Source organism: Erinaceus europaeus, chromosome 7, assembly GCF_950295315.1.
Source record: "Erinaceus europaeus chromosome 7, mEriEur2.1, whole genome shotgun sequence".
NCBI classification, from domain to species: Eukaryota; Metazoa; Chordata; class Mammalia; order Eulipotyphla; family Erinaceidae; genus Erinaceus; species Erinaceus europaeus.
Window position 1 is genome coordinate 40,798,547 of NC_080168.1, and position 21,576 is coordinate 40,820,122.

The window sequence follows — 21,576 nt, forward strand, 5'->3', positions numbered from 1 at the left end:
CACAATTTATTCTCTAACAGGAGCCATATACTGGTTCACACATAAAAGCACCACTGAAAAAAACTCAGTGAAATATGTGTGCAAGGAAACATTTAAAAGTGGTATTATAATAACAAAATATATATACAGATTTAGTCACTGTTTATCCTTTGCTCATTCTTGGAAGATATCTACAACTAAGACATTTTAATGAAAAAGTTCTAAAAGTCTCGTGTGGCTTCCCCATCCAACCTGTCTTTGTATTCAAGAAAGTGATACATTTATTTATACTTGGATATAAACAGAGAGAAATTGAGAGAGAAGGGGGAGATAGAAAGAGGAAGAAAGAAAGGAAGACACTTGTAGCATTAATCTCCAAATCCTTGTGCATTGTAACATGTGTATTCAACTAGCTGAACCACTGCCTGGCCTCTAAAAACAACATATTTTAAGTAAAGAAAATTCAGGTCATTTTGGTGTTTTAGGAAGCAACGCTAGCTGTAGTTGACACTTCTGCAAAATGTATTTATCTCCAGATCCACCTTGGATTTCAGCTGTCGCTGTAGCTCTAGTGTTCCACTCAATCTTTGGAGATAGTGATTTATTTTCTGACAAAGCATTCATTCCAAGAAAATGGGGTCTTCTAGGTCTGTCTGCAAGTACATCCCTGAAGTTTAACTCCCAAAGAACCCTTGGCCAATAGACTTGAGGATAATGAACAAATGATCCAGCCTCTATTCCTTGTGGTGGGTAATCTTGGCAAACACCCATCATTGTCAGTGATGAATCTTTAGCATTTTGGGTTTCGTTGGATTGAAGGTCCTATTTTACTGAGTGGAAGAATCTGGGACACTTCCACCAGGAAAGATAGTTAGGGATTCCACAAAACTGAAGTGAATGTTGCTGTCGGATCCTATAGACAGGCCAAATAAAGAGAGCTACTATGTTGGTTAACATGAGGAGCCTAGGTTATGAGTGTCAAAACACGAACAGGTGAGTCTTTGTGGCATGTGCTGATGCATCTATGCCTCCTGTAAATAGTCAACAATAACAACCTGAAGGGATGAAGGTCTGACTTATCTATTCAGGCAACCAAAATTGACAAGCTGAGTTTCTGGTAAAGAATAAGGTGAGTCTGGGAGTTGGGCAGTAGTGCAGTGGGTTAAGCGCATGTGGCACAAAGTGCAAGGACCAGCCTAAGGATCCCAGTTAGAGCCCCCAGCTCCTCACCTGCAATGGAGTCACTTCACAGGCAGTGAAGCAGGTCTGCAGGTGTCTATCTTTCTTTCCCTCCCTATGTCTTCCCCTCCTCTCTCCATTTCTCTGTCCTATCCAACAGTGACATCAATAACAATAATAACTACAACAATAAAAAAAACAAGGGCAACAAAAGGGGAAATAAGTAAATATATATAAAAAGAGAATAAGGTGAATCTAAAATGGTTGGTGGGGAAAGAGAAGACTGACATGAGTTTTGATCCTGAGTTCAATTGAAGTGATAGGAACTGTAGTTTGTCTTATCAGTTCTCCTGAGTAGCCCTTTATGGACTGTGGTTTGCTCTGCTTTGAAGATTTGGTAACATAATTAGACTCTATGTGGAACTCAGAGTTCTGAGTAGGCAGGAGTAGAGACAGCTGTGAACCCCTTTTTCCTTAGGCATCATAATTCCTGTCTACTTCCACTGTCAGCTACAGCTGCATGGGAGTTTTCAGTGAGCTTCAACTTGTCTTTTGTGCTAATGAAGTCCCACTGCCAGTGTGCACCATCATTTTTCTGCCTTCTGTTTCATTTTCTAATGCTGAAGGAGTCTTTTTTTTTTTTTTTTTCCCTGCTTCAAAACATAGACCAGAAGAGCAAGGGTAGTCAGTTCTCTTGGAGGTCACTCTCAACCAATGGGGGTTGGAAATTGGTTAACAAATGATCCTATCTCTACTAGGTGACAATTTTGGAAGGAATTCTGTTAGCTTCTCAGGTTATCCTAGAGGTGTACACACCTTTCCCTAGCTTGCTCTGCCCGCTCTTGCTTGTTTGCTCACAAGTGACCTACACCTAGGGAGACTGTGCAACAGTTAGAATACAAGCTGTCCCAAATCCTCTGTGCCATACGCTGTCAATCAGCTTCAGAGGCCAAACTTCCATGGGATACATGCTGAAACACAAGCTCTTTGAAGAGAATCTCAGTAAGTGCAGAAGAGGACATCCCCACTGTTTCTGATTAGGGAATCAGAAAATATTTCAAATGCATAAGGTAGGATGTGGGTGCAATCTGGCTGCAACATCTGTCACCCCATTGATGGCCAGGGTTGATTTGGCTGATGTGGCTGGCTAGGCAGGTGTCCCCTTCCTTCATGTGCGTCCCTCCCGGTCGGTCAAAGAGGATAACCTTCCCCGAATACAGATAGGTGGCGCAGTGGGTAAGGCACTAGACTCTCAAGCATGAGGTCCTGAGTTCGATCCCCGGCAGCACATATACCAGAGTGATGGCTGGTTCTTTCTCTATCTTTCTCAGGAATAAATAAATTTTGAAAAAAGTTGAAGAGCAAGCTGCACACTGTCCTTTTTTTTTTTTTTTTTTTAAAGTTAAATCCTAGCACCACATATTCCCTAGATATTCCCCAGTACAATGCTGTACTGTCTCCTCCTTTCTGTTTTTTTTTTTCCTTCCTCATTTTCACTTTCTCTGAAGTAAAAATGATAAAATTGGTTCTAGAGTAGTAGAATCATGCATACACAAGGCCCTTGGACCACACAGTAAAACTAAGTAAATGAAAAAAATGAAGACTACTTATTTACATCCCAATTTTTTTTCAGGATCTGCCTAAACTTAACATGAACACTGTAAATAAGTTTTACATCTTTACCTAGAAGTATTTCAGAGATTTCTTTAGACTGTGTACAAATACTCATGAAGATTGACTGAAACTTGCACAAATTGAATATATTGTTTAGGCAATAAAAGATAACAATATTGATAATAATGCTTTACTCTAAAACAAACTGAAATTAGTTTCAATTCAATGTATATCTGATAATACCTGACTTTGGTAATACATGAACCAATGATCAAGTGGTCAAAAGTTTTGTATGTCTATAAATACTAACTATAATACTTATGGTCTATAAGCTTCTGATTGTTACAGAATATTTCTATTTCAGTATTATTATAATCTAGAAATTTATTCTATAACTTTTATGATACAAGTGTGCATATTATCTTCCATGCTAAAAAAATACACTAAAAAAGGCCAGCAAACTAGTTCATTTGAATAGTGCACTACATTGGAGTTAGTTTCAGTGTTGTGATTTCTTCCCCACTGACACCTCCAGCTGAAAAAGTTGACTTTGTGTGAAGTCCCAACAAATATATATATATATATATATATATATATATATATATATATATATATATATACTTATTTCACTTGGGCGGGCACTGAGTTATCACTAAGCTTACACTGAACTTCATTTTATTTATTTTTATTAGTGATTTAATTTTTATTTACAAACTACAAGATAACAGGGGTACAATTCCACAATATTCCCACCACCATAGTTCTGTGTCCCCATCCCTTCTACCAGAAACTAGCAGTTCTTTCATGGTCACAGATATGGGCTGACTCCTTATCCGTAATTGTTATCTACTATCTCTAAAATTTTTTGCCAGTTTTTTTTTTTTTTTACATTCCTGCCCTTAAATTGACTTGTCACACCCACACCCAAGTATCCTTCCTTTTTTCTTTTTCTTTTTTTTTTTCTCCTCTTTCTGATAAGGGAAATAATACCTGGTTTTCTTCACTGTTTTCCAGATTTGCTTCTCTTTCTGTGGTGGTACAAAAACAAGACTTCTGGTGATAAACACTTTGGGTCCTGGTGGAGCTGGGATTCAAAGCCCTTTGGTCTTCCTCTATTCCTCTGGCAGTATGGACCAAAGTTGAACTTAATTTTAAATGCTTATTGTACCCTTGAAATAGTCCATTTTAGTTAAATGTACTTTATTTAGACTACTTTTTCAGCCCAGGGTTCTTTATTTGAGTAACAAGACATAAGTATGTGGTTATAAATGTTTTATTTTCTCGTTTGCATGGAAGAAAGCTGGAGTTGGAGAAGTGGTCATTTGATGTCTTGTGACTTATGAGTTGAGGTTCAGGTGCTCTTTCTTTCAGAATGTAAACGTCCACCAGCACTTGTATATGGGAGTCTCATCAAAATTCTAGTCACTGAATGAAGATTCACTGTCTGAACTTTCCTCTGCATTTTTTTCAATTTCACCATCAGGCACTGGTGCATCCGGCTTCCTGAAAAAGAAAAGAACAAGTTTGAAGGCTTTTCCAGTCGAAATAAGCACTTACTAACTAACTATAAATTAAGTTCATCCTAGAATACTGCCGTGAAGAGCTCTGCCAAGTCTGCATCCTTAGGCTGAGTCTCCCTTTTCTTTACTGCAGCATGCTTCTCTCTGGCTTCTCCAGCTACTTGGGGATCAAGTGATATTCCTGTAGAGGCTGTGGTGCTGTTTTCTCCTGCCAGTCCTCACTGAGTATGCTGCCTCAGAACTCTGTACTCATTACCAGGAAGACCCAACCACAGACAGAGAGGCAATCTGGGGAGATTGGCATGAACAGTATGAAATCTCTGCAGCCTCCAAGGACACATGAGGTACAGAGAAAGGAGAGATAGAAAAAAGGAAAGGAGGGGGACCGGGTGGTAGCGCAGCGGGTTAAGCGCAGGTGGCACAAAGCACAAGGACTGGCATAAGGCTCCCAGTTCGAGTCCCTGGTTTCCCACCTGCAGGGGGGTTGCTTCACAAGTGGTGAAGCAAGTCTGCAGGTGTCTGTCTTTCTCTCCCCCTCTGTCTTCCCCATCTCTCTCCATTTCTCTCTGTTCTATCCAACAATGACAATAACAAGAACAACAATAACCACAATAAAAATAAACAACAAAGGCAACAAAAGGGTAAAAATGGCCTCTAGGAAGAGTGGATTTGTAGTACAGCCCCAGCAATAACCCTGGAGGTACAAAAAAAAAAAGAAGAAGAAGAAGAAGAAGAAGAAGAAGAAGAAGAAAGGAAAGGAAAGCCTTCTTAGTCAGAAAGGCTGAAGGGAGAATTTAAAAGAGGAAGAGAGTTCAAGAAGGGTTATTGAGCAATGCTGGCAATGCAGGGGAAGAGTGTGTCTTGCCAAAGAAGGGTGGTTTTTTGTTTTTTTTTTTCCTGTTGGGGACATGTTTTCACTTCCATGTTTTTAAAAAAATCTCATTTATTTATTGGATAGAGAAATCAAAAGGGAATGGGAAGATAGAGAGGAGTGAGACAAAAGACACCTGCAGTATTGCTTCACCATTTACAAAGCTTTCCCCCTACAGGTGGAGACTAGGGTCTTGAACCCGTGTCCCCACTTCCTATTTTATCTTCATATAATAAAAAAAAGTGTGAGTTGATAAAAAAAGTGTCTCAAAGAATCCTTAAGAACAATTAAATTTCAACTATGCACATATGTGCTATAATAAACTCAAAATGAAATTTTAATGGAGTCATTAAAACTATTAACTAGACAGGCTCAATAGTTTGTCAGTAAATGATCGAAATCAATATAGTAGCTACCACGAGACAGATTTTACTCATTCTTGCCAAGAAAGTAAGTAAAGCAAGCATACAGTTTGGGGAAGTAAGAGGGAGAGGAAGAATTATATAGCTACTGTGTCTTAATTACTAAAAGCTATCCTATTTATCCTAGGGGTAATTATATATGAAAATACCTTACATACAACTAGTTTGATAGATACAACTTAATAGCCATATTTATATAATTGGGCCCCAAGAGTATGGATAAAAAAAAAACCCAAATTTATAACAAAGCTTCAGTTTAAACTCATTACTAAATCTACATCATCATAATACTAGATATTTTTCAAGCAATTCACTAAGCTGATTTCAACTAAAAATAAAGAACTTAAGAGAAGAAAAGAAGGACTCAACAGCAGAAATCATAGCACTCTAGATGCTTGATCACAATTGATATTTTTTTAAAAAATTATTTATAAAAAAGGAAACACTGACAAAACCATAGGATAAGAGTGGTACAACTCCATACAATTCCCACCACCAGAACTCCATATCCCATCCCCTCCCCTGATAGCTTTCCTATTCTTTATCCCCTTTTTCCTATTCTTTTACCCAGGGTCATTATGGGGTGCAGAAACTGGAAGGTCTGGCTTCTGTAATTGCTTCCCTGCTGAACATGGGCATTGAATGGTTGATCCATACTCCAGCATGTCTCTCTCTTTCCCTAGTAGGGTGGGGCTCTGGGGAAGCGGAGCTCCAGAACACATTGGTGGGGTCGTCTGTCCAGGGAAGTATGGTTGGCATCATGCTAGCATAAGTAATCTTTGGCATTTACCCTTCTCTCACTTATGTGAGACAAGAAGACTGTTATGCATGACCCCTGATGTTCTTTTATATTTTGCCCATGTCCTTACTCATTCTTTCCCTAAATTCTCTCTTGTTTCAGTCACATGTTCCTGGTTTGCCCACTTAGACAAGTCTCTTCTCCTCTAGAGAGAATTTGAATTAGGGGAGGGCACATAACCCCAGCAAGGCTAGTGAGTTTCCCTAAAGTTACAAGTTATGGGAAGGGAGTTGTCTTCCCATTTAACTGGCAAAAGCAATATTAAAACCTTCAATGAATAATTCCTTGATTTCAAGGAGATAGCTCAGCAGCAGAGAGGAGTGAGTTATTATACCAAAGAGTAAAAGAGGAGATAACACTAGGCAACAAGTCAGTCAGCAATGATGATACCAAGTCACTGGCCCTGTCCTACTTCAACTCCTCAGTGGTAGTAACTCCATTTTTGCTTACGCTATTTTGAGTTTCTACAATACAGACCATGAAAAAAGTCCAAAAATACAAGTATCAGTGGTTTAATCTGTTTTCATTAGATATATTTATATTTGCATTTAAAACCACAGCCACTTTAAGCACACACATACACACACACACAAACACATTGAAAAAAGCATTTATATAGATAACTAGCTAAATTTTCTTTCAACTTTAAACTGTTGACTTTAAAGCAGACACATCATTAGTAAAAGTACCACTGAGTAAGGAGGGTGTGAGAAGTTAACCTTTATTATCTTTTTTCAGCCCTCTTTCTCCTCTAAATATCTATTAAGACAGGCAGAGTCTATCCTATGCTGTGGTTACTAGATTCCTGTCTACGATCATAAAGGAAAAGAAAGCTGCTACTGGTCTTAGGGTGCCTAACTTTCCTTCCCAGTAGTTCCCAATCTCTTGCTTGCCAGCTGTTAGCCACTGACATGCAACTATTTTTAAATGTTTTATTTTCTATTTTATTTATTTTGGGTAGAGGCAGAGAGAAATTGAGAGGGAAGGAAGAGATAGACAGGAAGAAGAGAGACACTTGCAGCACTGCTTTACCACTTGTGAAGCTTATCCCCTGGAGTTAGGAATCAGGGACTTAAGCTGGGGTCCTTGCAACTAGTTTTAAATATATTTTTGTTATCTCTTATTCCTGTCATCACGATCTCCAACAGTGGACCAACTGTAACTTTTGACACTGAGTTTTCCTACTCCCCTGAACTGATCTTTTTCTCTCTCCAGGGGAGCCCCATTGTTGAGAACTAGGATTTATAAAGAATGGAAACCCAGCTCAGCAAGAACTAGGGGAAAGAAAAGAAACCAATAAAAATCTATTCTTGGTATTGTCCAGCTGGGGAACTAAAATCTAGGTTATGCTCAGTCAGCCAAAATACAGCCTTTCCTCCACTATGCTGTAATGTAGATCACTGGCTGATAAGAAATCCCCTAGTGGGTATGAAAATCTGCTGGACAGGGACATGCCTTTAATATAATTAAGTTTTTGTCTGTCTGTCTGTCTGTCTGTCTATCTTCTAGTACCTTTTTGTTTTGTTATACAAATCTCTTTGGAGAGGTGGGACTGGGGGCTTACTTGGGTCCTTGAGCACTGTAATGTGTGGGCTTAATCAGGTGTGACACCACACAGCCCTTTTCTTTTTGAATGACACCTCTTTTTTGTTATTATTATTTCAATGTACATGTGTGTATGTGTGCGGCGGTGGGGGATAGATGAAAGCGCATGTTAACATGTGCAAGGACCCAGGTTTAAGCCCCTGCTCCCCACCTGCAGGGGAGAAGCTGCACAAGCGCTGAAGCAGATTTGTAAGTATCTCTCTTTCTATCTCCCCCTCCTATTTTCTCTCTGTCCTATCAAATAGGAAAAAAAGAAAAAAGAAAAAGAAATGGTTGACTGGTGGCAATTTGAGAAAGAGAGAGGGAAAGACAGAGAGAGATCAGAGCACTGCTCAGTTCTGGCATATGGCATTGCTAGAGACTGAATGTGGGGCCTCAAGCATGCAAATTATGTGCTCCAATATTGAGTTATCTTCCCAACCCTGTAATAAATTTCCTGTCTCAGAGTAAGTACGCTGAAATGATTACTTTTATTTCTGGCAGCCAAAAAAGTGGTCATTCCATAGTGTAGCAATAGGTCTTCAGAATACAGATCTTTATGACAAATGCCAAGTGAGTTGATTCTGTGGAAAACCTCCACAGTAACCTAAGTTCAATTGCATGCATTCCTTAGCACCCTGCCACTAAGATTAAAGAGTGTGAATTTCATTTTCAGAGATCTATTCTTTATGACAAAGTCTGAAATACTTATTTTTTACTTGGAGAAAATAGTTTAAAAGGGTAACTACTCCATGTGTAGTCAATAAGTCTTTGCTGAAAACATAATAGTATACAGGCAGCAAGCAATAAGATTATGAACAAGTGATCTTAGAGTCTGGTAAATGCAGTTGTTTGTAATGTATACAAATGCCTCTGTTATAGCATCCATACATGACAATTAACATTTACTAGCAGGTCTAGAATTGTGCTAAGTGTTTGCATCATTCTTATTCTGAACAACTCTACAAAGGGTGAACTCTTCTTTTTCCTATTTTACTAATGAGGAAACTGATATACAGAGAGATCAGGTAATTAGGCCAGGGTCATATAACTATAAAGTAGGCAGGGCAGAATCTGAGCAAGTGGGTCATGCCTAAAGCATGCCCTGGTCTGAGACTTAACTATTATGAATGTAACACCTTGTTGGAGAGGTTAATCTTGATAATTTTCAGAGCAGTTAGAGTAGGAATTACTAGACTGTAATAGTAACATAAATTCTGGGATATAAATGTAGTAAGCACAGCACAGAAGGAGGAAAAACAATTTTTATAGCTAAGAAAATCTAGGTATTGACTAAAAATTTTTATCTGCTCTATATTTCTGAATGTAAGACAAAGATAGACTTATTTGTGTGTGTAAAACTAAGACCATTCTTTTCTCATTCTCTTCCCTCCCCATCCCACATAGAACTCTTTCAAGTATGATAGGGACAAAGGCACACTTTCACATATCTTTTTATCTCAGTGACAATGGAAATATTTTTTTCCTTTCACAAACATAAAAGGACTTACAGAAGAACTATTGTTCTTTTCAAAAACTCAGGTTGAAAAGTAGAGGTAAACAATCACTTGGAAACAAAATAAGTATTATTTATTTGGTAATTATTAGACATTTCAGTTTTACAAACTTTTAAAAGGGGAATGATATTTATTTCTCTAGGATAGTAGCCAGTCTTTCATCTTCTTTATCATATAAACAATTTAAGTTTAAAAATGATGTACTTTTCTAACTTATTATACACACAAGCCAATCAAGTAAAAATGTCTTTTTAATGAATATTTATTTCTGTACCAACCACAGTTTTGCACTGAGCTCAAAACAGATCTAGGCTAGCTTTTTTCTAGTAATTACATGAATCTGTCTTACTGCCTAAGGCTAATAAAAAAAGAAGTGCATATTTACACTTTAGAAGAAAACAAAGTAATAAACTAGAAGTTCTTGACTGAGGTTTAATATGTACCCAAGATTCTAAATAAAATGCACTGGCCCCTGGGTTGCACCTTAACTTTTTTTTTTAATTTCTTTATGGGGAATTAATGGTTTATAGTCAGTAGTAAGATACAATAGTTTGTACATGCATAACATTTCCCACTTTTCCACATAACAATTCAACCCTCACTAGGTCCTCCTCTGCTGTTATGTTCCAGGACCTGAACCCTCCTCCTCCCACCCCAAAGTCTTTTACTTTGGTGCAATACACCAACCCCAGTCCAAGTTCTGCTTAGTGTTTCCCCTTCTGATCTTGTTTTTCAACTTCTATCTATGAGTGGGATCATCCCATATTCATCCTTCTGTTTCTGACTTATCTCACTTAACATATTTCCTTCTAGCTCCATCCAAGATGGAGTGAAGAAAGTGAAATCACCATTTTTAATAGCTGAATAGTATTCCATTGTATATATAGACCACAACTTGCTCAGCCATTCATCTGTTGTTGGACACCTTGGTTGCTTCTAGGTTTTGATTATTACAAATTGTGCTGCTGTGAACATAGGTTTACATAAATCTTTTTTAAATATTTATTTATTCCCTTTTTGTTGCCCTTGTTTTTTTATTGTTATAGTCATTATTGTTATTGATGTCATCATTGTTGGATGGGGCAGAGAGAAATGGAGGGAGGAGGGGAAGACAGAGAGGGTAGAGAAAGACAAACACCTGCAGACCTGCTTCACCGCTTGTGAAGTGACTCCCCTGCAGATAGGGAGCTAGGGGTTGGAACCGGGATCCTTACGCTGGTCCTTGCGCTTTGCGCCACCTGCACTTAACCTGCTGCACTACCGCCCGGTTTACGTAGATCTTTTTGGATGGGTAGTTTGATTCCTTAGGATATATCCCCAGGAGAGGAACTGCAGAGTCATAGGGTAGATCCACTTCTAGCCTTCTGAGAATTCTCCAGACTGCTTTCCATAGGGGTTGGACCAACTGACATTCTCATCAGCAGTAACCTTAACTTTAGGTAAATACATATCCAAAAGTGTTAGAATACCCCTGGCAAGGATAAGTGGTTCCACCTATCCTAACTTGCTAGAAGTTTAAGAGCTGGGTATCAGTAGGATAGTGATAGGTCACATAAAGTCACCTCCTTCTGAGCAGTGATCCTTGTGACCAATGCACTTATGAAGGAATGGGCAGGAATTCAGGCTCTAGGTTGTGGTTGAGGGCTTCTCTGAAAGATGATGTTGACTGTTACTGGAATTCTCTTCTCAAACTTGGCACCAACTTGCAGCAGAATGTTTCTCAATGTTTACAGACAATGACATCCCTTTAAGCTTTCCAGCAAGATATCTCTAGGAAGAACTGGGAGTCATTTACAGGCGTTTTAAGGTGCTAGTATATAAATTGAGCTTTGAAGAATTTGACATTAGTCAGACCAACTATAAGCTATGAAGAGCACAGAAAACATTCAGGTGGATCCAAGTTATTGTCTGGGGAGGTGATGTCACGGCTGCAAAAAGGACCAGAAAAGCTGGATCAGGGAAGAGAGTAGCTCCTAAATATGGGAAAGGTGCATAAATATTGTTGACTGTCAACCCCATTGATTTGATGTGATCTGGGGCCTATATTCAGCTTAGGAGCTTATGTGACCTCTGCATCCCTGTAGATCTGAGTTCACATTCTGTGGTCATGAGTAGGAATGTTCCAAGCTGCCCCAATATCAGGACCCATCCTCCTCAGGTGTAACATAGAGTATGTTGTCCATCCATTCGGCTTTTGCAGTCCTTGCTTTGATAAGCATAGCTTGGGAATGAGTGAGGGAAGTATAATAGGAAATAGGTGAGTAGGGGATAACTTGGATCCACCTGCATATCAGATTTCAGGCTCAGGGAAAAAAAAAAACAACTAGTATAGCTACAGGCCCTTTGGAATATAACTAAAATATGCCTACTAGCTACCTACAAAATGGAGACTCCCACCCCTAAACTCTTCATCTGCATTACTCCAGCCTTTAGGTTCACTATTGTTCAACAATTTGTTTGACTCTGTATGGTGACTGTTTTCAGCCACCAGGCTCCAGATACTAGCATGATGCCGACCAGACTTCCCTGGACAGACAACCCCACCATTGTGTCCTGGAGCCCCGCTTCCCCAGAGCCCTGCCCCACCAGGGAGAGAGAGAGAGGCAGGCTGGGAGTATGGATCGACCTGCCAATGCCCTGTTCAGTGGGGAAGCAGTTACAGAAGCCAGACCTTCCACCTTCTGTATTGCACAATGACCTTGTTGGGTCCATACTCCCAGAGGGTTAAAGAAGAGGAAAGCTATCAGGGGAGGGGATGAGATATGGAGATCTGGTGGTGGCAACTGTGTGGAGTTGTACCCCTCTTATCCTATGGTTTTGTCAGTATTTCCTTTTTATAAATACATTTAAAAAAATTTCAGAGAGTCGGGCGGTACTGCAGCAGGGTAAGCGCATATGGCACAAAGTGCAAAGACCGGCATAAGGATCCTGGTTTGAGCCCCCAGCTCCCCACCTGCAGGGGAGTTGCTTCACAAGTGGTGAAGCAGGTCTGCAGATTTCTATCTTTCTCCCCCGCCCTCTGTCTTCCCCTCCTCTCTCCATTTCTCTCTGTCCTATCCAACAATGACAATATCAACAATAATAACTACAACAAAAATAAAAAAGCAAGGGCAACAAAATGGAAATAAATTTTTTTTTTAAAAAAGAAAACATTCAAAGCTACCAAAATGGGGTGGAAGGTTGATTAATTAGGAGAACTGCAAGCAGTGTTATAACTCCATGATACAGGGACATGCATAAGAGCAAAAGATGAAGCTAGAGAGAGCATTCAGGTTTTTGCAATAAAAAGCTCTTCTATGTGATTCTGAGATGTCAGTATGTTGACAGCAATGGGGAAACAGAAACATCTCAAACAAAAATACAGCATGGGCAGATCCACTCAGGCTTTACTAAGGGGTTGAAAGAGAACAAAGAAGCCAATCACAAACGACTAAAAACTAATTCAGATGAGAGATGATGAGGGCTTGAACTTGCTAGCAATGAACCTGTAGGCATGTGGTCAGATGTGAGAGATTTTAAAAGTGAGAAAATCATAGTGACTGCCATAGAAGCAGGGATGGAAGAGGGTAGAATCAAGGCTGGCTTTCAGGGTGCTACTGTAGGTACCCTGATGGGGTAAAGGTTAGGCAAGGGAAGAAGGAAAGAAAGTAGGGAATGAAGGTATTAGATATTCAGCATATGGTGATGCTTATAGAGCTGCTAGTCTTTCATTTATTACATTTTATTTTGGGGAAAAATAATCATTTAACATTTATCTTTCTCTGTTATGACAGAGGGTCTACTGTGTATTTCCTGAACTGAAAAAGGGATCATGAGCAATGTTAGACGTATTTGTAACATACATTCCAATGAGGACCAAAATGGATTAGACTCACATGCTCTAGTCACATTAAAATATATGTCACTTATTGTTATTTACAAATAACTACATCTTACACACTGATAAGACTGGTTACTGCTGGCCTCCTTGGTCTAAGATTACAGGTGATTTAATATTTCAAAAAAAGTTATTAAAATGTATTAACAATTTAAGCCCAATGTTAAAATTCAATCAGCTTACTCATTTGAAACCTTACATGCTTAGATTGAAGGAGGAATATATATATATATATATATATACATATATATATACATATATATATATGTATATATATATATTCAGAACTGAAGTCTATGCATCAAAAAGCTTGAGATAGTCAATCTACTTCCCCCTCATATTGATTAGTGATTTATAAGACTATAGGTTAATAGGAGTGTATATTAACACCATTCCACCACCAAAGGTCTGTGATTGTATCCCCAACCCCCTATAGTGGAACTGAAAATCTACCCTTCGCCACCCCTCCCCACCAGTTTTTTACTTTGGTGCCATACTCCAAACTTGGTCTAATTCTGCTTTGCGAAGTTTCCCTTTCTGTTCTTCTTTTTTAATTTCTGTTTATGAGTGGGATCACCTCATACTCCCATACTAGTAACACAGTGCATCCTAGTGTTAAGCCTAATGTTAAAATTTTCAAAGTACACCACAGAAGAGATCCAAAAGGCTAAGAAACACATGAAAAAATGTTCCAACTCTCTGATTGTCAGAGAAATGCAAATAAAGACAACAATGAGATACCACTTCACTCCTGTGAGAATGTCATACATCAGAAAAGGTAACAGCAGCAAATGCTGGAGAGGGTGTGGGGTCAAAGGAAGCCTCCTACACTGCTGGTGGGAATGTCAATTGGTCCAACCTCTGTGGAGAACAGTCTGGAAAACTCTCAGGAGGCTAGAAATGGACCCACCCTATGACCCTGCAATTCCTCTCCTGGGGATAGATCCTAAGGAACCCAACACATCCATCCAAAAAGATCTGTGTACACATATGTTTTTGGCAGCACAATTTGTAATAGCCAAAACCTGGAAGCAACCCAGGTGTCCAACAACAGATGAGTGGCTGAGCAAGTTGTGGTATATATACACAATGGAATACTACTCAGCTGTAAAATATGATGACTTCACTGTTTTCAGCCGATCTTGGATGGACCATGAAAAATTCATGTTAAGTGAAGCAAGTCAGAAACAGAAGGATGAATATGGGATGATCTCACTCTCAGGCAGAAGTTGAAAAACAAGATGAAAAAAAAAAGTAGAACCTGAAATGGAATTGGCGTATCGCACCAAAGTAAAAGACTCTGGGGTGGGGGTGGGGGTTGGGGTGGGTGGGTGGGGAGGATACAGGTCCAAGAAGGATTCAGAGGACCTAGCGGGGATTGTATTGTTATATAGGAAACTGGGGAATGTTATGCATGTACAAACTATTGTGCTTACTGTTGAATGTAAAACATTAATTCCCCAATAAAAATAAATAAATAAAGTTTTCAAAGTAAAACCAAGTTCCCAAATAACTTGGTTATAACAATAATTATCTATTTCCTTCTTCAACTCTAAGACAGCAAGGAAGCTTCCTCTTTCTTTATAAATCCGTATTTCATCCAGTCCTGTCCTAGAACCTTTGCTCCTTTTCCTTCATGCTTCTCTTGATCCATACCATTTGATACTATATCTGCTGCTCTCAATCAAATCAATGCGACCAGTGCCATCTCGACAGGTTTCACTTTTGACTGTCCAGAGACGCCAAGCCTGGGATGTCAACCCTCTAGCTCCAACACTCTTGCCACCAAGTTGCAGATGCTACCATGACACCAACCTGACTTCCTTGGGCAGATGACCTCACCAATGTGTCCTAGACCCCCACCTCTCCAGAACTCTACCTCATTAGGGAAAAACAGCAATAGGCTGGGGGTATGGATTGATCTGTCAACACCCATGTCCTGAAGAGAAGCAGTTACAGAAGCCAGACCTCCACCTTCTGCTCCCCATAAAGATCTTTGGTCCATATTCCCAGAGGGATAAAGAATAGGGAAACTTCTAATGGAGGGGAGGCAATATGGAACTCTAATGGTGAAAATTATATGGACTTGTACCCCTCTTATACCTCAATCTTATCAATCATTATTAAATCACTAATAATAAAAAATACAAAAAATAATAAAAAATGTTACAATCCACTTACTTTTAAAGTGTTAGGAACAATTTCTAGAGTGAATGTCAAATATCCCATAGACATTTTAGTTCAACTTACCAGTCCATGCCAACATATTTGAAATATTTGCTACTTAGATGTATACCAAAAGTAGATACATGATAGTCCATTCTTATAGATTAGAAAAAATCTGAGATTTCATATTTTGGAAAAGAAAATATGAGAAAAAGAACATTTTATAGTATTTCACCTCAGAAATATATATTGTTAAAGGATTGAAAGTAAAAAAAAAATCTAAAGTATACTGCTAGTAAGACACAGATGTCTGGACAACATAGATAAATACATTGGAGTGATCTAAAATCCTACACTAGAATCCAGACACTTACAAAACAGACTAGTTCTGAATAACCCACTAAGACATACTCTATCCAAGATGAACTATACAGCCAGGCCGGCTTGGATTGAATAGATTACTGTCAAATTTCTTTTCTTTTTTTTTTTTTTTAAATATTTATTTTATTTATTTATTTCCTTTTGTTGCCCTTGTTGTTTTATTGTTGTAGTCGTTGTTGGATAGGACAGAGAGAAATGGAGAGAGGAGGGGAAGACAGAGAGGAGGAGAGAAAGACAGACACCTGCAGACCTGCTTCACCGCCTGTGAAGCGACTCCCCTGCAGGTGGGGAGCCGGGGTTTGAACCGGGATCCTTATGCCGGTCCTTGTGCTTTGCGCCACCTGCACTTAACCCGCTGTGCTACCGCCCGACTCCCCTACTGTCAAATTTCTAAGATAAATATATTAATTTCTTTATTGGGGAATTGATGTTTTACATTCAACAGTAAATACAATAGTTTGTATATCACATTTCTCAATTTTCCACATAATATTACAACCCCCACTAGGTCTTCTGCATCCTTTTCCAGGACCTGTACTATCTCCCCCACCCACCCCACAGTCTTTTACTTTGGTGCATCCAACTCCAGTTCAGGTTCTACTTGTGTTTTCTCTTCTGATCTTGTTTTTCAACTTCTGCCTGAGAGTGAGATCATCTCAAAAAATATTTTATGAAATCAAGCAAACTTACATATGGACCTAGAGTGGCTTAACTCTGTTTATTTCTTAATACGACATGATTTAGATCATGGTAGTATACATTTACTATACATTAAGATCTTAAAGAAAAAGCTGGCAAAGAAATTTTTTTTTTAGATTTACGAGAGAGAGACAGAGAGAGAGGGAGAAAGAGACAAAGATAGTGAGGAGGGAGAGGAGAGAACAGGAGCCAGTAGAGTGCACACATTACCATGGGTTCAGGGCCCTGGTCCTGACGTGGAAGGGGGAGGGGCCTTCACAAGCAGTGAAGTAATGCTACAGGTAAGACTTTATATTTCTGTCTCTATCAAAAAAGAAAAAGGAAAAAAAATTACCACATGGAGTAGCAGATTCGATGATCAGGCACTAAGCCACAGTAATAACCTTGGTGTGAAGAAAGGGAGGAAAGGAGGAATGAAGGAAGGGGACAGAACACCACTTACCTCTGGGAAAAGGCAGGGGCTGAATCTGAAGTTTTGGAGTCTTAGCCACGAAAGAAAATGTTTAGAGAGAAAGAATAAAGTTCTATAGCCTTTCATAGTAGATCCAAAGACTGAAGTAGGGAGGCAGGCAGGTGCTGGAAGGAGGCTGAAGACCCAGTTCAGGAATGAGGATGATGCCACTTGGGTAGTGGGTGTGGCGGAGACACCCAGCACAAGGAGATATGGAACTACACATGTGAAAACAACTGTCTTGTAAATCATTATTTCTACCAATAAAAACAATTAAAAATAGATAAAGCACACAATCTGAGACATAGAAAGAAGTAGAATGGGAAAGTGAAAAAAATATACACTTCTTGTGAGTACTACCGTCATGCAAAAAATAATTTTAAAAAATTGTCCATTGGGTGCTGGGCGGCAGTACAGCAAGGACCAGCGTGAGGATCGGGGTTCCAGCCCCCGGCTCTCCACCCGTAGGGGAGTCGCTTCACAAGTAGTGAAGCAGGTCTGCAGGTGTCTATCTTTCTCTCCTCTTCTCTGTCCTTGCCACTTCTCTCCATTTCTCTCTATCCTATCCAACAATGACATCAATAACAACAATAATAACCACAACAATGATAAAACAAGGGCAACAAAAAAGAGGGGAAAAAATAAAAATAAAAAAGCCTCCAAGATCAGTGGATTTGTGGTGTGTGCACCAAGCCCCAGCAATAACCCTGGAGGCAAACAAACAAACAAACAAAAAACTGTTCATCAAATTCCATTTATTTTGGTTATCTAGATTCATCATTCATCTGTTGAAATTGCTCTTTAAGAGTGCTACTTAGTAGCTATGTGATACAGTTTTAATTTTGTAGCATGGATACTCTGAAGGTGATTTCCTCAACCACAAAATGTTATACAGGAAGAAACAGAAAACTTAACATTCTGATTTCAAACATCATGGCAATAGCACCATTACACTAGTTACTTACTCAAGAAGATCTGGGTCTAGTCCTTCCGATATCATTTTGTTTCTTATTGCCATCACTGGAACACCCTAAGCAAAGGATACAAGAAAATAATTCAGTCATTAAAAGTGTCTTCTTTACAGTTTCAAGCCCCTAGTAGGGAGGGAGGGGGGAAACTTTTGAGAGTGGTGAAGCAGTGCTGCAAGAGTCTCTCCTTCTCTCTCTCCCCCCCTTCTCTTTTGACTTCTTTCTGTCTCTATTAAATGAATAACATATTTTGAACATAACACTGAAAAAACTCCTTTTGGGGGGCCGGGTGGTGGCACACCTGTTACAATGTGCAGGGACCCAAGTTCAAGTCCCCCCCCACCCTGATCCCCACTTGCAGGGGGGAAGCTTTACAAGTGGTGAAGCAGCGCTTCAGGTGTCTCTCTGTCTCTCTCCATCTCTATCTTCCCCTTTCTCTCAATTTCTGGCTGTCTCTATTCAATAAATAAATAAATATAAATTAAAAAAATCTTTATATATCTTATTAATTAAAATAGCTCTTAATTTACCTTTACATAATTACCTGCCTAGCACTTAAATGATGGCATACATATAACAAACTTAATTTAATCTAACCACATAAGGCCATTTTAAACTTATCCATTACTAATCCATTCTTCTTACTAATTCTTATAATCTTTTTACTAATCCACTCTTCATCGCTAACCTGCCTTCTCATTCTTCTATGTCACCCCAAAGAAAGAGAACATTGACAAGTGAAATGATTAAAATCTTGGCTGGAAGGATATACAGAAATACTTAGCAATATGAATCTTCAAATAAGGACTTTTCACATAAAGACTTCAACATTTTCTACTCTTAGGTACAAGTATGTTAATGCTCTGTTTATAAACAAATGATCCAGTCCCATTTGAATGCATTAGGCATAAAATTCAAACAGAATTCAATAACCTCTTATGGGACTATAGGATGCATCTTCCAGAAACCAATACAAACACTGGGGGAAAAAAAATCCACAAGTGTGGAAGTAACAGAAACACTGAAAACACTTGAATTTCAAAGTTCCAAAGAACTTTAAAACAGTAAAAAAAAATGATACATTACTCGAAAAGGGAAATTATCTGATACATAAATATTGTACACTTATTTATAACCCTCTGTGGGGTGCGGCTGGGAGATGCTGGGAGATGGAGCACAAGACTATGTATGATATCCTAGACTCATATACAGAAACAGCACTTCTTTCACCCCCCCACCTCTCTCTAGATTAAAACAACAAACAACTTGGGAGGGAGAATATATAATAAAGTCTCATTCTCAACTCCTTCTCACACTAATCCCCAAAGGTAAGGAAATAACTACTCTGCCCTGATTATGTCACCTTCAAAAGTAAGTGGGATCCCTACACTTCAAAAGCAGTATATAAAGACTGAATCTTCGCCTTCCTATCTCTTTATCCCATGAAGTAGAATACTAAGTATACTAAGCCAGGTCCACATGGGGAAAGGCTCAATCACTTTTCCTCCCTTCTATTTGACTGAATAGGACAGAGAGAAATTGAGAGAGGAGGGGGAGGTAGAGAGGGAGAGAGAAAGACCCCTGTAGACCCGCTTCACTATTCGTGAAGCATCCCCTCTGCAGGAGGGAAGCAGGGGCTTGAACCCAGATCCCTGTGCATGTTATTATGTGTGCTTAACTAGGTGTGCCACTGCCCAGCCCCTTCAATCATCTTTTTATGGGTGTTGCATACTCTTCCTATCAATACTCTTGTATCATCAGCTAATTGTGACATTGTTTTTGAACTTTAAAATACAGAACAGGGGAGTCAGGCAGAAGCGCAGTGGGTTAAGCGCAGGTGGTGCAAAGCGCAAGGACCAGCATAAGGATCCCGGTTCGAGCCCCCGCTCCCCACCTGCAGGGGGGTCACTTCACAAGCAGTGAAGCAGGTCTGCAGGTATCTGTCTTTCTCTTCCTCTCTCCATTTCTCTCTGTCCTATCCAACAACAATGACATTAATAACAACAATAAAACAACAAGGGCAATAAAAAGGAATATTAACAAAAAAACACAGAACAGGTTCCCCCCCAAAACTATGATAGTTGAGTTCCTGAAAGCCTCACTCAAAGTTTCTAAGCATCAACCCACATGAGGCTCCCTTGATTTATATTATAATTGTCCCTGTGTGTCTTCTAGTCTCTGGGATCTCACACAGTGCTAGGAGTAAATTTACTGTGGGTACTGGTAGAATTCCAGCATTACAATCAATCTTGAATATCACAGTCACAATACAATGCTTTATGCTGAGATTATAAAGACAATTAGTCATTGACATTGGGGAGTACAATATCATGAATGTTAGAGGACATAAGTCATGAAATTGATAGTAGAGGCTTGGAAAATGGGCAATGCCCGTTAGTCCTTCTCCCTCTAAAAAAAAAATGAGATGAGGACCAGTGAAGGTGAGCCAGTCTTGTAGATACAAGTTTTTGCCAAGTGAAAACCACAAAGATTAAGAAATATAATAGTGCACAGATAAATAAGCTTATCCCAAACAAATTTTTATTCTTTCACCAGGGTTATTTTGTGGGCTCAGTGTGAGCAAAATTCCATTTTTCGTGGTAGCCATTTTTTTTTAATACACACAGAGAGAGAAGTAGAAAGAGAGAGAGAGAGACTGAGACTTACAGTACTGCTTCACTGCTCATGAAGCCTCCTCACTGCAGGTGGGGAATCCAGAATTCCCTGGACAGACAACCCCAACAATGTGTCCTGGAGGGCCCCACCTCCCCAGAGCCCTACCCCACTAGGGAAAGAGACAGACAGGCTGGAAGTATGGATTGAACTGTCAATAGGGAAGCAATGTTCAGCAGGGAAGCAATTACAGAAGCCAGACCTTCCACCTTCTGCATCATAATGACCCTGGGTCCATACTCCCAGAGGGTTAAAGAATAGGAATGCTATTGGGTAGCGGATGGGATATGAAGTTCTGGTGGTGGGAATTGTGTGGAGTTGTTATGGTTTTGCCAGTCTTTCCTTTTTACAAATAAATTTAAAATCTCTTACAAATTGGGGGTCGGGTGGTAGCGCAGTGGGTTAAGAGCACGTGGTGTCAAGCGCAAGGACAGTTTAAGGGTCCCAGTTTGAGGGAGTTGCTTCACAGGTGGTGAAGCAGGGATGCAGGAGTCTGTCCTCCCCCCCCCCCCGTCTTCCCCTCTTCTCTCCATTTCTCTCTGTCCTATGCAACAAAGACGACATCATCAACAACAATAATAACTACAATAACAATAAAGCAAGGGCAACAAAAGGGAAAATAAATAAATAATAATAAAAATTTTTAAAAATCTTACAAATTTTGCCAATTTAGGCTTAGATCATTATTAACTATAGTTTTTAATTTTTAATCCCAAATGTATTATGATTTTAATTCTTATTTTTTCCACAAAAGACATTTATAGAAAGAATCTTAAGATGCCATTTGATTATAAGGAAAAAAGTTTCAAATCCTCCACAGCTTGCTATAAAGTTGGAAATGCAGAAGTTCCCCCCCCCCGAACTTATTATCATAGG

The 21,576-nt window shown here is 39.3% G+C and overlaps 1 protein-coding gene across 3 annotated transcripts in view; it reads right to left on the reverse strand.

The window, feature by feature from the left end:
- Nucleotides 1-4,029: 4,029 nt before the first annotated feature.
- Nucleotides 4,030-21,576, reverse strand: part of WASHC3 (WASH complex subunit 3) — a 56,335-nt gene continuing 38,788 nt past the window's right edge. For all 3 annotated transcript variants that reach the window (XM_016190323.2, XM_016190322.2, XM_007527929.3), the window contains 2 exons: nt 18,025-18,089; nt 4,030-4,275 (listed from right to left, as the gene is read on the reverse strand). In XM_016190323.2, the coding sequence (XP_016045809.1) occupies nt 4,191-4,275; nt 18,025-18,089 (150 nt within the window). In that variant the 3' untranslated portion in view covers nt 4,030-4,190. The remainder of the gene's footprint in view (nt 4,276-18,024; nt 18,090-21,576) is intronic.